This window comes from Camelus ferus, chromosome 5 (genome assembly GCF_009834535.1).
Source record: "Camelus ferus isolate YT-003-E chromosome 5, BCGSAC_Cfer_1.0, whole genome shotgun sequence".
NCBI lineage: Eukaryota > Metazoa > Chordata > Mammalia > Artiodactyla > Camelidae > Camelus > Camelus ferus.
Window position 1 is genome coordinate 38,235,024 of NC_045700.1, and position 16,024 is coordinate 38,251,047.

Here is a 16,024-nt window from a genome sequence, read left to right on the forward strand (position 1 = left end):
AAGAAGAAAAGAAGTAAACTGGCAAGCAATTACTATGTACCTGATACTGGGCTATCTCCTCATGTATGCTGCTTTATTTTTAGAAATCACAAGAACTTACTTCTCATCATTCACAGAAAAGAAAGGAAGTCTTAAATGAGCTAAATATCTTGTCTAAATACAGCAAGTAAGTGGCATAGAGGAGAATTAATCCCAGATCTGTCTGACTCCAAAGCCAGGACCCTTCCCACATCACAGCACATCTTAAAAGAGTGAGGAGCAGCTTTGGAAACATGGGCGAAACCAGGAAACCACTTCAGCGTGAAGAACCAGCGTTGCTTTCTCTGAGACAACTTCACCTTTCCCTTGACGCTATATGAGAAAGGTTAACCAGACACCATTTTCCCCCAAGATGATTTCATTCTATACTAATGTGAATCACAAAAATTTTCTCGTTTCAGCTCACTTGAAGCTTTCAGCTTTCAGCTCTGACTGAAATAATGATTACCTGAATTATGTATTTTAATAAATTTTATTATTTTCAAGAGCTATAGTAACTGAAGCTAAAGTAATCAAGTGTTGCATCCTAGAAATTCTACCTTAAAGGTTATAATCAGCATATTCTAAAACTCACTGATTTGACTGTTATTGATTAAATATCATCAGTAAATCGACTTCCCCTAACAATCTTATTTGCCTATTTATTTGTTTACCCATTCTTTCATTTCACTAAGCTGGAACTTAATTTGCTGTTGGTGTATATATTTTAAAATTTAAGTGAGTGAGGTTTTAATCTATTGTTTATCAATAAGAACTTATCTGGTATAATTACATGGATTCACTCATTGTAAGAAACTCATAAAGATAAATATTGATAAAGAAGTATTTCACTTTCTTGCCTTCTAAAAAGTTAGGAGTAACTACCATTAAAAATTCAACTATTCTAACAGCAGCTGACTTTTTTGAGTATTTTGCTAAGTGTTTTACATATATTATCTCATTAGAGTCTCAAATTAAAAAAAAAAAAACTTAAGAAGGGAAGGTAATATTATCATCCTTACAGATGAGGAGAGTAAAGTCTGAGACTTTGTCTAAGGATTGTAGAATCCAGGAAGAATATATTATTCCATTGCCCTATTCTTAGCTCATCCATTTTGAACGGCAAGTTCTGTAGGAGAGAATTTATCTCTAAACCTATTGTTCCCCTTGGCAAAGAAGGATTCTCTTGTCTTCAAGCCTTAATCGATCAGGGAGCAACCATCTGCAGAGGGCATTTATGATATTTGATCTCCTCTTAGGAAAAAAAATAATAAAGATGGTGAGGGGCTGAGGGATTCTTAGGTAGAAAAGGACCCGGAATTTAAAAAATGCAACATATCAAGGTTATCTTTCTCTGCCTACTCTCTTAGAACTACTCTCACACCTTCTGTAAATCTTTCCATTACAGAATCTAGGACGCTTATTTACAAAAAAAATCAGTGGCAATAAAATGGAGGAGACTTTAGGAGAACTTAACTTGTTTTGGATGAAAGAACACTTTGGGAAGAATCTGATTAAAGTTATCAAAAAATGCACTTTATATACACTTATCAGATTTCCTTAAAGCTTCCAACTTTATAAGTTACTGGGGACACAAGAAGTATTTTCCAATTTAGATATTATTTAAGAAAAAGAGTTGTGAGCAAGACATTTCAGAAGATGTCTCATCCACATAATCTGAACACAAAACAAGTCCCTGCTGTCACAAACCACAATTATAAGTTAAGAAAGAAAGGCATCTTCATCTTTGACAGTTTTAAATTCCTAAAATTACTATGTAGAAATTTTATATCCTAGGAATGTGCTATGTGCTATAAAACACTTGTCTCAAAAGTTAATTTGTTGGTTAGAGGATAAATAGTTTTTACTATCTCTTAGTGAAAAATAGAAAGAATTGTGAAATATTTGCAATGGCAAATGGTTCCATTTCATTTTACAGCATTTCCAATTGAAAATGAATTTCATCTGTGAGATACAGGAAGTTTGTAAAGCAACCACTTCTTTTGCAGGTTAAAATAGATTCACATTTATAATTTCGATCTTTCAGAAAGTAAGATTCTTAAGCAGTGCTTACCTCATCAGAACCAGATCCAAAAATCAACAAGTCAAAAGGAATTGCTGCAACCATGTCGATCAAGAACCAGCCTTTGAAGTAGTGTATTGCTATTTTGGCTGGATCACTTACCACTTCTTCATTCTGATTTACATATGTTGTTCTGAAGTTTATTAGAATATCTATGATAAACATAATATCCACAATCAAGTCTACCACATTCAACGGGCTACAGGAATAGCCACATTCTCGTCTTTTCTGCTCTTCTCTGTCGTTGAGGAGAAAGGCCGCCGAGTAGGGAGTGAATATAGCAGTGTATATGACCAACAGCAGAATAAGCCAATCCCAGACGGCCTTGAAAGGACTGTAGTGCAATATTGTAAACTTGTTGATGCGTGGTGTCTGCAGTTTATATTCTGGTAGGACATCTGCTCCTAAGGAGAGAACCTGAATGTGGAAAAGAAAATCATACACTACATAGAAGTGCCATTATTTAATCTCCAAACATGTAAAAATATTAAGGTAATTATACAGAAAATCTTTAGGAAAAAAGCATGTAATTGTGAAGTGGGTATGAGAAACACATACTTTAAAGGAACCCATTTAAAACCCTACTAGTCAGTATATGTGACGCGAGAAAACCTCACTGGTATTTCTTGATAAATAAAATTTTTACTGAAAAATAATAAATATTGTCACTGAGATACTAAGGAATGGTTACTGGCTTCTTTGGAACATACTGCAACTCAGAAATAAAAATACACGCCTGTTCATAGAGAATCATAAAATCAGTTTGATACATGAGTAATTCAGTTTTCAAACCTAAGAAAAGATTAGCTGTAATGAACAGAAACAGTCAACTTGGATCCATGGTCATATTTAATTTACATGTATTTAATTTATAATTAAACTTTGATAAATTAAATCCAACTCATTCAAATCTTTAATTAAAATTTTCCCACCTGCAAATCTGTTTTTAACATTAGAAAAAAAGGAACATGAGATTAAAATAAACACAAAGGAGTCTTTCTCCCAAAAGGCTGAAGGAGTATTTTATATTCTGGGACAAATATATTTTCACCCGAACTCTTTCATCAGATTTAGAGAACTGTGTATAGAGAATGGTGCAAGATGTTCAGAATATTGATCTGGAGATGTCGCAAGATTCTTAGTCACCAAGGGGTACTTAAACTCTACGATTTATTCTGCTTAATAAAGCACTGGGAAGACTGAAACAGTTTACCTTTTAGAGTCTTAGTTTATTTGAAAAAAATAAGAGCTAAACTTGAATTGTGACTCCACTCAGTAGAAAAATTCATGAGTTTGTAATTTTAGACCAAGTTTCAAGAACAAACGTCAAACAAAATTTTATCTAGTTACCTAAGAAACATAATTAGCCTTAATATATGCGTTTTAAAGAATTAAAAAAAAATCTGATGGCCCCACAAATGGGGCTTTGAGGCATGGTTTAAGGGAGAGATGGGTTATAATCTTATAATATGAGTATCTTGCATATAGGCAATGGCTCTATTTCAAAGTCAATTTACTAAGTAAATTTTCTTAGACTAGATTGTTCTAAACAGTTATCAACTTTACAGCATGTTTCTCAAGCAATCTTCCATTGATTAGTCAGAGCATGTTAGTTGTGATTTCTTGGTAATCCTAACCATGTAGGTTTTAAGTCGATTATAACAATACATTATCTCATGCAAATGTCAATTTTAAATCTTATTTCCCTTGTCATACTTTTCCCATATATAACAAGTTACCATTTCTATTTTAAAAAGAATCTGAGAAGCTAAATAACCCCAAATGAGATACAAAATGACTTAAATATAACCACAATTCAGTTAAAATAGGCAGTTATTTTTAGATAGCAGCTAAACTGATTTCACCAGCTCTGAAAAAGGTAATAAAAAACTGAGAGTAAAGCCTAGAGTAAATTTGAACTACTGTTATTTCATGGAAAAGGAATTTTATTTTAAGTTATTATGAGAAATGATAGGAATTAATTATTAGTAAAAGAGAATTCTGGAAAATAAAGTGATTTTGTTGTTTATTAAACACTAAAAATCCTCAGAATCCAAGATATAGTTCTATATCTAAATCTATATTTATATCTATGTCTACCCATATCTAACTCCCAATATTCAAATAAGAGTAATGTTTGGATAATCTGTCAATTGATAAGTGCAGACTGATAGAACTCTATCCTGTTAAGCTTAGTATAGAAACCAGTTTATGACATTTTGGTTGAGTAAAATATCATTATATAAAATCTCTTTCTTGAACACCAGGGGCAATTCAATATGTAGAAAGTAAAATTCAAAACCTTATTTTGGCTCTCAAAGTCATCTAAAATATGGACCTGTTTTATCTTTGCAGTTTCTTCTCCCATTTGATTCCTGTGTGTACTCAGTGTACCCTGGAAAAACATGACTAAAATTTTGAATCTTTCCAAATCCCTGAAGTCACAAACTTCTCTCATTAAAAAAAAGGATATGTAGTCATCCAAAGAGAACAAAAAAGTTATTTTTAAATAAAGAGATACTATCTGAGTCTGCTCCCTGATTAAGCATCATGTTTTGATACCAATCTCCCACATGGGACAATTCTGAATACTTGTTTTAGCAGAAGTGTAAGTTAGAATGCATTCAGCACCTTGGAGTTGCCCTTGAGCAGTGAAAACTGTGAATGGAACTCTTTCCATCCCACACATGCAAACATTTATTTCACATTTAGATGACTACTGTGCTAAGAGTGGAGACTGAAAAATTGGGAAGACACTGTCCCTGACATCAGAGAGTTTACAGTCTATTGGGAGAGAGATGTACAAGAAAATGGGAGCCCTGCTGAGGTCCACTTCTCTTAGTTCCTGGGGTTGGTGGCGGTGCTGATGGAGGGTGTTGGATCTTTGTGGAGGGCTTCCAGGCAAAGACTGTAGCTGAACTGAGAGTTTGAATAGGAATAGTTGGAGATGATGAAGTTGGAACGGGAAGCCATTACTGGCACAGGGAACAGAATGAACAAAGATAGGGATGCATGGAATAGGGTGTTGTGCGTTGATGAATTATAAACTACCTTATAAATACATCTGGCCGTGGAATGGTTGAGAAACCAAAGAAAGGCAGGTCTAGGGGCTTAGAGCTCAGTTAAGACTTTGGTACTAGGAAATACAGGTAAATGAAGAGAAATCCTAGTAAAATCCTATACTAGGAACCAGGTGGCAGAGACAGAGGAGGGGATACATTTCAGAAATAAATTCATCTCAGGGTGTAAGAATGAGAAGTGAAGAAGCATTTGTTTTTTATGGCTCCAATAATGAGTCTTACTAGAGCCAATCATGGTAATGATCTTTGAAGGCTCAGTTGGGTCTGTAATTAGGAAAGAGCCCTAATCTTAAAGTTGAAGACCTGGGTTTAAATTCTGGATACAATTTTTCCACTAAATCATTTAATCTCTTTGGATCTTTTTCTTTTCATCTGTATGACAGGGATAGTAATCTTTGCCCAAATCACCTATCTATACTGAGCCATCATGTCACATCAGATATTTTCTATAAAAGCAGCTGATAAAATGGGAAATATTACATAATTTCATTATTTCTTTTAGTGTTCTAGGGTTACTTGTTTAAATCCTGACTCAAACAAACCAAATATAACCAAAACATATATGAACCAATTGAAGAAAGTTGAACAGTGACTATACATTGATAATATTAACAGCTTGTTTCAGTTATCTACTTCTTGGAACAAACTAAGCTAAAATATAGTGGCTTAAAACAACAGTCATTTTATTATTCATGATTCTATGAATGAGAAATTTAGTCAGGGCTTGGCTGGCCATTCTTCTGTTCTACACAGTGTCAACTGGGGTCACCCAGTAATAACTTGTTGGTGGATGAGCTCGTGTGGAGAATTCACCAGGTCGAGTACCTTGGTGGGAACACTTGGGAGGTTGGGTTCACTCATGATGCTGGAATAAATGGGTCCCTCCCACTCTCTCTTTCTGTATATATATAGTTCTCCATATGGTCTTTTCCTTTCCATGGAGCTTCTCCATATGGTCTCTTTAACTAACAGAGTAGTAAGGTGTCTTATGTGGAGGCTTAGTACTCCCAAGAGAGAAATGAAAATATCTAGGCCTCTTAAAGTCAAGGACTAGAACTAGTACAGCATTCCTTCCACCATAACCTATTGGCCTAAGCAGTCATAGGCTAGCCTAGATTCAAGAAAGTGGAGAAATAGTCTTTACCTTTTTTTCACTTGATTTAAAAAAAAATTTTTATTAAAGTATAGTTGATTTACAATGTTGTGTTAGTTTCAGGTGTGCAGCAAAGTGATTGAGCTATACATATACATGTATATACGTGTGTCTGTGTGTGTGTGTGTGTATTCTTTTTCAGATTCTTTTCCATTATAGGTTAGTACAAGATATTCAGTCTTTACCTTTTGATAGGGGAGTGGCATGCATGTGGAAAGAAGAAATCAACTGTGACCATCTTGGAGACAAACTATCACAGAAATTATTGACAAATATTATTTTTAGGTGTGATAATGATATTGTGATTATTTTTTTTTAAATCTTAACTTTTTAGTAGTACATAATGAAATATTCATGGATGAAATGCTATAATATTTGGAGTTTGTTTCAATAAAATCCAGAGTGAGGGAAAGGAAAGGGAAGAGAAAGTCTGGGTATATGCGACAGTTAGATGTATGTTGATTTTTATTGAAAATGGGTAATGAGTATGTACTACTCTGTCTAATTTTATAATATGTTTGGATTGTTCACAATAAAAATAATGAAAAAAAAAAGAATAATAGAATCTTAGTCAGAAAGGTCTGAGATATTAAGAATGGGTCTACATATATCATGGGGTCTCACTCCTATCAGAATTGAGCTGGTTCCTCGTTAGGCAAGTTTTTCTAGGACAGAATGTTTACTTTACTCCCTGCACATCTGATTCATGTTACGCTGATTTCCATTCAGTCACACAGACTGCACAGAATCCCAGCTTTGCCCAGCCTTGAACTGTAAGCCCTTTAAATGTGGGTCAAGTTGGAGGCTGGGACTAATCACATTATAAGAAGGTAGCTGGACATGCTAAGTCTGCAGATGCCCATTCCTCTGAGTATTCTTAGCTCCCCTGCTCATCCAGTTAGATGAATATACAATCACTTTTCTGAGACTCATCAAGGCCTCTTACTGAAATACTTTTACTTCATTAGCATTTCGTATTCAGACTTCAAGCTTTTATTCTGGATTGATATATGAAACATATTTCTGCATTCTTTCACCATAAAACTACACGCAATGTTTATGTCATTTAGTGCCATTTTTGTAAATATTTGCATGTTATATATATATAAAATTCAGTTTTAGAAAAAACTGATATGTCTTGAGGAATCAAAAGTTTTCATGTCTTTTTTGTTTAAAAAATGACAGTAAGAGTTATTCATTAATTATAGCCTCTTATTTATCTTGGAAAAAACAATGAGTTTAGAATTTCAGTATGATTATTTCTATTTCTCTTTACATTGTTTTAATTGTCCTATTTCCATTTTATTGTTCTAAATGCATATATCTTTTACAATGTCACTTTGTACTTCTTTGGAATTGGATAAATGTATGAATTGTCAGTCTCTCCAAAGTTGAAATTAATCATAACAGTGCTTGGGAGCCATTCTGTTGGAAATGAAATATTACATAATAAACATTTGCTTTAAAACCATAAATAGGATTCTAAGGGGCCAGTGACTGAAAAGAGGAAAGTCTGCTACACAGTCTATTACGTTCCATTGAGAGCCAACTTCTCCCACACATTTGGGAAATCACACACTTTAGAAAGATAAAACATGATTAATTGAACTATTATAAGGATTTTCTTTTAAGAGAGAAAGAAACTGGGGGGAGGGCAGTGGGGAAGAAATCTCACTGTATAAAAACGGGGAACTCCAGGATCTCCAGAGAGACACTTTTATTTTCTCTTTCCTCAAACCACCAATTAAATGTACCATTTAATACAGCCTAAAATATGGTTTTCTTTACCAAATACAGTTTTTCTTCTTGCTAGCACATTACTATTTGTTTAACCTTGAACAGTGAAGTGTTATATAAAACCAAAGTCTTTAGACGAAACAGCACTATTTATTCAATGAAGATCTACTGTGAAAATTTTGTGCGAACACCAGGATTAATAACTACTCTTTTCTTTTGGAAAGTGCAATAGGGAACGATTAAGCCTTCCAAAAGATTACACAGTACTCTGGCAGCTGTTAAACGCCACGCTGAGGTGTTGGTAGAGACGGCTCATCTGTTATTTACCCTTTACTCAGGACTTGCAGTTAACTAATAGGCTGGCTGTATTTTTATCTATCAGAAGAGCAGTCAGCAACAAAATGAATCAGATAGATTATATAGCATCAGAAAAGATTTAAACTCCCCTGGCTTTTAAGCATATGATTTAAGAAATATAGCAAACGTGAGTAATTTTCATTGAAACAGGTAGCCTCATGGATGATTAGCCAGATATTTACATTAAAAGATGAAAAATATTCACACAATAAATCAAATCTCTCACTGAGGAATTTTTTTAATAAATAAAAATTTAAAATTAGGTAGCAGAATCAATGCAGCGTTCAGTGTTCAAATAATTTCCTAAGGCCTAAAGCACATAGTCACTTGTGTTTGTGTGTGTGTGAGGGGGTGAGTGTGAACACAGGTTTGTGTATTTGTGTGTGAATGTTGGATTCAGTCTCAAAGATTGTATGAATTTGTGAAAATAGGAGTCATCTAGCTAAATGTCAGGTTTAGTGTTTTGTATTGTATATTCTGTATATATTAATATGAAAAATCTGCTTCTCAAAATATGTATGGTACTCAGAATATGAAAGAAATAGGTTAGACAATCTTAAATACTTGTGAAACTTATAAATTATGTCAGAAATACACATATTAAAAATTACAGGTTCTTCCAGAACCATAAACTCTTTTTTTTTTTTCGTAAAGTGTTAACTTCCACATCAATGGCCAGCTGGACAGTGGCCCCTGGTTCTGGCTTCACAGTCAAATCGTTTTGAATCAGCCCCAGCCCTGTGCAGGCTGATGTGAGAAGCTCCGGGTAGCACCTGGGTGCTGATAGCAGATATTTTCTGCCTAATGTTTGCTTCCTTGCCTGCCTCTTGTCACCTCTTTCCTTTCTCATAAAAGTATACCCATGCACTCTTCTCTCCCCTTTCTTTATCTTTGTTTTTAAATGGACCTAACTTAAGGGAAAAAAAAAAAAAGGAATCAGGACAAGGAGCACTTAGCACATTAGTTCAAAAGCACAGATGAATGAGGAACAGGCTTAGGGATCAGAGAGAAAGAAAGGGTTTGGATAGGACAGTTTGAGAGAAACGTGCCAGGTGCCAGTAGGAGGAGGTGCCTGGTAGACAGAAGGTCTGGGATCGAACTCCTGGGCGGGGATTGGAGCTTGATATTTCACCCTGCAGAGGCAGTGGCTGAAGTTCTGGAATGTGGACTCGTTTGCCAGGAGAGTGGAAAGGGAGAGGGAATCCACCAGAAATAACTAAAACGTGGGATGGAGGGAAAAGACAAGGCGAAATATTCCTGAGGCTTAGCACTTTACCTGGCTATACATAGTAATCACTCAAAATAGCTGAATGGGCATGTTTGTAGCTTAAAGAAAAAGAGACAATGCAGATAGCAAGGCAGAAAATTCATGAGAGAAAGGATTACCACAGAGACAGCTGCTATACACCAAAATTTGTTGTTCTCCCTTCCAGGGAGTAGAGATGCTAGGTGTCTGTCCAGCCAAGGATACATTACTCAGCCCCATTTGCATCTAGCCTCGGCCATGTGTCTTATGAGTAGCACTTCTTGGCCAAAGCCTTCAAGAAGCAGGTGTCTCTTTCCCTGTTCTCTTTTTCCTTCCATGGCATAAAGTCAGATGCTTCCAAGGCTTCAGGTCCTTAACTCCCAGGAGATAGGGGAGCCTCCAAATGTAGGAAACCTGGGTCACTAAATTACCAAGAGGAGGAAATCACTCATTGCACAGGAATACCGGCTTCTGCTATTGCTTGAGCATGAAATAAACTATTGGGATAAGCCACAGTGATATGGGGGCTCATGAGTTTCAGGTGCTGGCATCACCCCAACAATACTCTGATCTTTAATAAAACGAAGACCTCAAACAAGCAAGAGCGAAACATCGATCTACAGTGTATCCATCTCTTCTCTCTGCTGTCCCTTGAGGTTTAGTTTAATACAGTCACTTAACTGGTGTTAACAATGATATTGTATCAACTTGTAAGAGACCAATAGAGCCACATCTAAGTCCAGCCAAATCACATGAACCAGCACACTTATCAGTTTGGTGACTAGTTCAAGGGGGTGGTGAATAAGGGGTGAAAAAACCGCAAAGAAACATATGTTCACACTCTTTCTGCCCAGGTGTCTGCAGAATCACTATCACCAAATGGACAGGAAAACAAGAGGGATGCTCCTTTGGGGAACGGTGTGCTTTCTCCAACACCTCTTTCCTTAGGCAGGGCAAGATGGGACTCACAGCTGCAGCTGCCACCACTGCTGCCTGGGAAAGGAGCTGACCTGCCCTCCTCAACGTCCTCAGTCAGCCTGTTTTGGCCATTGTTCTTTTTGCCTTGAAATCACGGTGCATTTGGTGACACTGGACTCCTGAGAGAGTCCCTGCTCAGCACATCAATGCTATCTCTTGGAGAAAGAGGGTAGTTAACACTGAGTGTCTTTTATGCTAGTTACCAGGGTCAGTGTTCAATTATGATATTCAATTCTCTCAACAGCTCTTTAAAATAAACATCATTATCTCTATTTTTATGGACAAGGAAACTGACTTAGAGAGGCTGAATAATTCATCTGAAGTCTATATAGTATTTATATATATATATATATAAGTATATATATATATATATATCTGAAGCCAACTATAGTATTATCAATCATAACATTCCCTAACTTTATTAAATGCCTATTATTTACTGAAAGCTTGATGGACACTATCACATTTAAATGTTACAATTTCACAATGTAGGTGCTTGTTATGAGTTGAATTGTGCCCCCCTCCAAAGATATGCTTTAGTCCTAACCCCCAGTACCTGTGAATGCAACCTCATTTGTAAATAGGGTCTTTGCAGACATCAACAAGATAAGATGAGGTCATACTGGATGGTGGTGGGCCCTGGCATCCTTATAAGAAGAGGGGAAGAGACACAGATGATACACAGGAAGAATGCCACGTGATGGTGGGGAGTGGAGTGATGAGTCTATAAGCTGAGGAACACCAAGACTGCCAGCAACACAGGAGCTAAGAGAAAAGCACGGAACAGATTTTCCCCTGGGCCTCCAAAGAGAAAATGTGCCTCTGCTAACACCTTGATGGGAGATTTTCAGTCTCCAGGACTGTGAGAGAATAAACACCCATTGTTTAAGCCACCTGGTTTGTGGTAATTTATGTGACAATCCAGGAAATTAAGACAGTGCTCTTGTTTATCCCACTCCACAGACGGGAAGACCAAGGGCAGCCTGCTCCCCAGTGCTGTCTTGTGCTCTAGGCCTGTGTCCTCACCCACATGGCACACCAGCATTCAGTTCACTGTCATGGGGAAAGAGCCCGTGTTGATGTTTTCTTAACTATACGTATGTTTCCAGAAAAAGAAATTATTTTGTAAGAGTCCGTGTGAGTGTTTCCATAGTTTTCAAGATGCCTTTAATAAAATCTAATCACCTTTGGCAAAATAGTGAATAAAGAAGGTTATGTAGAACCCCTTCTTGCCAAGAGCCTAAATGCCACTTGTTTGGATAAACACACATGTGCAGGACACAGGAAGAATAAAACAGAAATGTCAGATGGCCATGATGGGCACCAGAAGTAAAAATTAAAATAGTTTTCACCTATTAGAAATCCATAATCTGTTAAATATTGCAGAGTTAAGCCAGACTCCGGACTGAGAGAGCCTGCTCCATACCCCAGCTATGTTATGGCCATTTCAAAAATCTCCCTGAGTATCAGATTTCTTAACAGCAAAATGAGGACAGAACTATCTACCTCATAGGCACCTGTAAACTAAGTAAGACGGCAAACATAAAATTCCACGTATAACCCCTGTCACCATAAACATCCAATGTTATCACTATTATGATTTTAGGCATATTTAACTTGAATAGCTCAAAATTAAATTATAAATAACATTCAATGTCAATTGTAATTATTGACTGAACCCAGTTCTCTGATGTGACCCCTGGAGCAAGTCAATTATGCAAACATAGAGACAGCAAAAGACAAACAGGCCTCTTGGTTATGTGTGTTTGCTGGTAAAATAATTTTTCTTTGTGTATGAACATCTGTTATGCTATACTGGCCTGTGGGCCATACATAAAGTGATAATTTAGAGAATCAAATATTTTTTGAAAGCCCTCAGACATTTTGAAAGGGCCCAGTTTAAGCAAGTAGTGGGATATTTTCTCATAAAATATATGTCACGGAACTAGGGAACATTTAGTTGGCCTGCTTGGAATGCTTATCACAAAGGGAACTGAACTTCTGATGGGTTATTGGAGAAAATTACTCTTGAGTATCTTCAGAGAGTGTATGAATTTCTCTATTTTGCTGAAAGTAATGAAATGGCACTTATGTAAAATGAATTCATTAAGTATTTATGAAGTCCCTGTCAGTTTAAAATTTTGCGTATACTGTCCAAGGATCCTGTAGAAATGACACATGCAAAAACCCTTCTAGAGATGATCTCTAAGGTTCTGTGATTCTGTTATATTTCTTATCTCACCCTGGTTGTTTCCTCAATTACACTGTATTAGTATGATTTTACTGTGTTTGTATCATCTACAGGTCATGGCTTAATGTATTTTAAGGCAAAAATATCAAAATTCCAGGATAAAGTTCTCATCACAAGGAGATTCTTTTTTCTTGTGTCTGTATGAGATGATGGATGTTGATGGAAACTATTGTGGTAATCATTTCACAATAATATGTAAATCAAACAAGCATGCTGTATATCTTAAACTTACATAGTGATGAGTGTCAACTATTTCTCAATAAAACTGGAAAAAAAATTCCAGGATGACAGTGGGATGTAAATTGTGCATATGTATATGAGTGAGCACAGAATTACCTAGCACAGTGTATTATACTGTGATATATATTGTGAACTTCTTGAAATTTTTTTTAAGAATGTAAGATGTGTGGTATTTTTTATTTCTTAGAGAATATGTGTTCATGTCTTTTTGGATTCTCAAAGTCATCTAAGACCTACAATTGTTAAAAACCCCAACTTAGGACATGAACTGTCGGTCTCTGAATTCCATAGAACCACCAACACATTTATAATCATCAGGTAAAAGGGAATAATAGGCAAAGAAAGACAAAAGAGTAAGAATAGGAAATATTTAGACACAAAATAAAGCATAAATTAATGGGGGGTGGCACTGGTAGGAAATGAGCTCAAAGTTAGAATAAAGTCAAAGATGGCATGTTGACTGAAGCACAGGTGAGCTGTTTCTCCATTATTGACAGAGATTTTCTGAGTACAGTTAACCCTTGAACAATGTGGGGGTTAAGGGTACCAACCCTGCCCCCAGTTGAAAATCCATGTATAACTTATAGTGGACCCTCTGTACCCATGGTTCCTCTGTATCCAAGGTTGCAACCAATGGCAGATTGTGTAGTACCGTAGTAGTTACTATTGAAAAAGGTTTGTGCATAAGTGGACTCACACAGCTGAAACCCATGTTGCTCAAGGGTCATCTGTATTTACAAGATGAACAGTCTGCTAATTCTAAGGCCTGTGCTTTGCTTTTAAATAGCCTAGCTTCAGGGGTGGTTTTGCATTCTTGCTAAATTTCCAAATGAGGAATGTCTTCCCGTCAAGGTTGAGCTCACCAGTGACTAAGTAGCTTTAGCAACTGTGACATTCCTACCAAATTTGCAGTTAACAAGTCTTGGTTGAGCCATGTCTGAAGATTAAGAGTCAGTTAAGAGTCTGTAAAACTGGACTCTAATTGCAGGAATCCACTCAAGCAATTTACTTTAGTAATAAGTTCTTGGAAGGCCAACATTTGCCTACTGGATTTGTTCTTTCTGGAGGTCTGACAAGTTTCATTAGGGACCCAGAAGAGCAATGGATGGAAAATACCACAATATCTATAGACCAGCTCAACACAACCATAAGAAGTAAAACAAGAGTCCTTCTAGAGAATCAAGTGTTACATCATCAATTTTTTTCTTTTTCTCTCCCTCCTTGCCTTCTTTCTCTCTTCATTCCTTCCTTCCTTCTTACTTTCCTTTCTTCCTTCTAAAATGAAAACGCTTAACTAAAGTCAAACTTCTACAAAAATGAATTATAAATTAGTTTATAAAATTGCTTACTAGATTCTAAACTGCCTGATGGTGATAACCATGTTTGCTATTTTTTTAGACTTCACACCACCCTGTATCCACTCCTGCCCACATAGTAAGTACACAATACAGATTTCCACTGGATGGCTAACCTGAGACACCAGTGGTCAAAAATACACAAGAAGAAAGTTGGTTATGTGACAAATTATATTCTTTGTTTTAAATTCCAAAGGCCCTATGAAATATATCTTACTAGGACTCAGAAATAGTCCCTAGATATGGTATGGTCAACCCAGTTACTAAAAATCTGAATGTCTGTTTCATGTTCAAACAATAACAAAAACAAAACAAACAGCAACAGCAAAAAAGGGTAAAAAAAAATTCTATCTTCTAAAAATTACTGAATAAACCTGCACAATAAGAAAGAATTTGAAAATGTCATTAGATATTAATTATGATATATTATCTGTTCTGTTAAGAAAGAAAACAAATGAAATATTCTACGAAAGCCATGACAAATTTTGGAATTAATTCCGAGACTGAGTCTATCACAGTGAAGAAAGAGTTATAGCTAAATGTTGGCTAGAAATGTCAATGAGATAACTTTCTTTGATAGCCAACTATCAAACAAAGTCTCTCTTTCAAAGTCATGCAGAGGGATCTTGGTTAATTCATTCAAGAAAATCACATTTGATCTTTTAAGTACATAACTTTAAAGCAATGGGCATAGGAATCATCTGAAAAAAGTGAAAAGAAATAAATACGGCATTCTTGATTATTTCAAAGATTATTTGATGTAGAAGCATAGTTTTGTAACAGAGATTCATTAGCTACTGATTTTTGTGCATCCTTTGCAGGGATAACTTCCGAGGAGGTAATTTACCTTGATTCTAATGGTCCTTTATTCCATTTGGCTGATATTATACTTTATATCTCATCAGAAATTTTTTTTACATTGACATTTCTTGAAAAAAAAAAAAAAACTCTACTAAGATATTTGACTCCTATCTCTGTCTCCTAGGGGGGACATGAATCTAACACTTATCTGAAACAAAAAGGATTATGCAAGTGACACCGAACAAAAAAAAAAAAAAAATCAAGCCGGTTTATGCCTCCTGATGAAAGTATCACTTTCTCTATAATCTTTATCCTAATTAATGTGTAATAATATGATTATGTCCCTGCTTCAATCTCCTTGATTTCTTTGTTCTTGCAGCTTTTACATCTTACTGGTAGATAAAATATGCCAGTTTTCTCAAATATAGCTAAAAACTGTTACATTTTCTCTCTTGCCAGAGACATATCTGAATAGCAAAAGACATATTATTTCCTTTGAGAATTGTCAAATTTTAAATGGTAAATTTTACAAGGTAAAGTCCTTTAAAATAACTCAGTTCATAAATAACATTTCTTACTTATTTTGCTTTATGATAAATTTGTGTAAGCATCTCATATATAAAAGAGTCAATGGGCAAAATTTTATATTGGCATCTAAATCAGTGGTCCTCCAAGTCTTGGATTTCACAGTCTGGAAAAATTAAAAAGAAATAGGGTGTATCACA

The 16,024-nt window shown here is 35.7% G+C and overlaps 1 protein-coding gene across 3 annotated transcripts in view; it reads right to left on the minus strand.

Annotated features, from left to right (window-relative positions):
• The window catches only part of KCNH7 (potassium voltage-gated channel subfamily H member 7), a 390,226-nt gene that overhangs the window by 57,934 nt on the left and 316,268 nt on the right, over window positions 1-16,024 (minus strand). For all 3 annotated transcript variants that reach the window (XM_032479579.1, XM_032479578.1, XM_032479577.1), the window contains one exon: window positions 2,093-2,518. In XM_032479579.1, coding sequence (XP_032335470.1) covers window positions 2,093-2,518 — 426 coding nt within the window. The remainder of the gene's footprint in view (window positions 1-2,092; window positions 2,519-16,024) is intronic.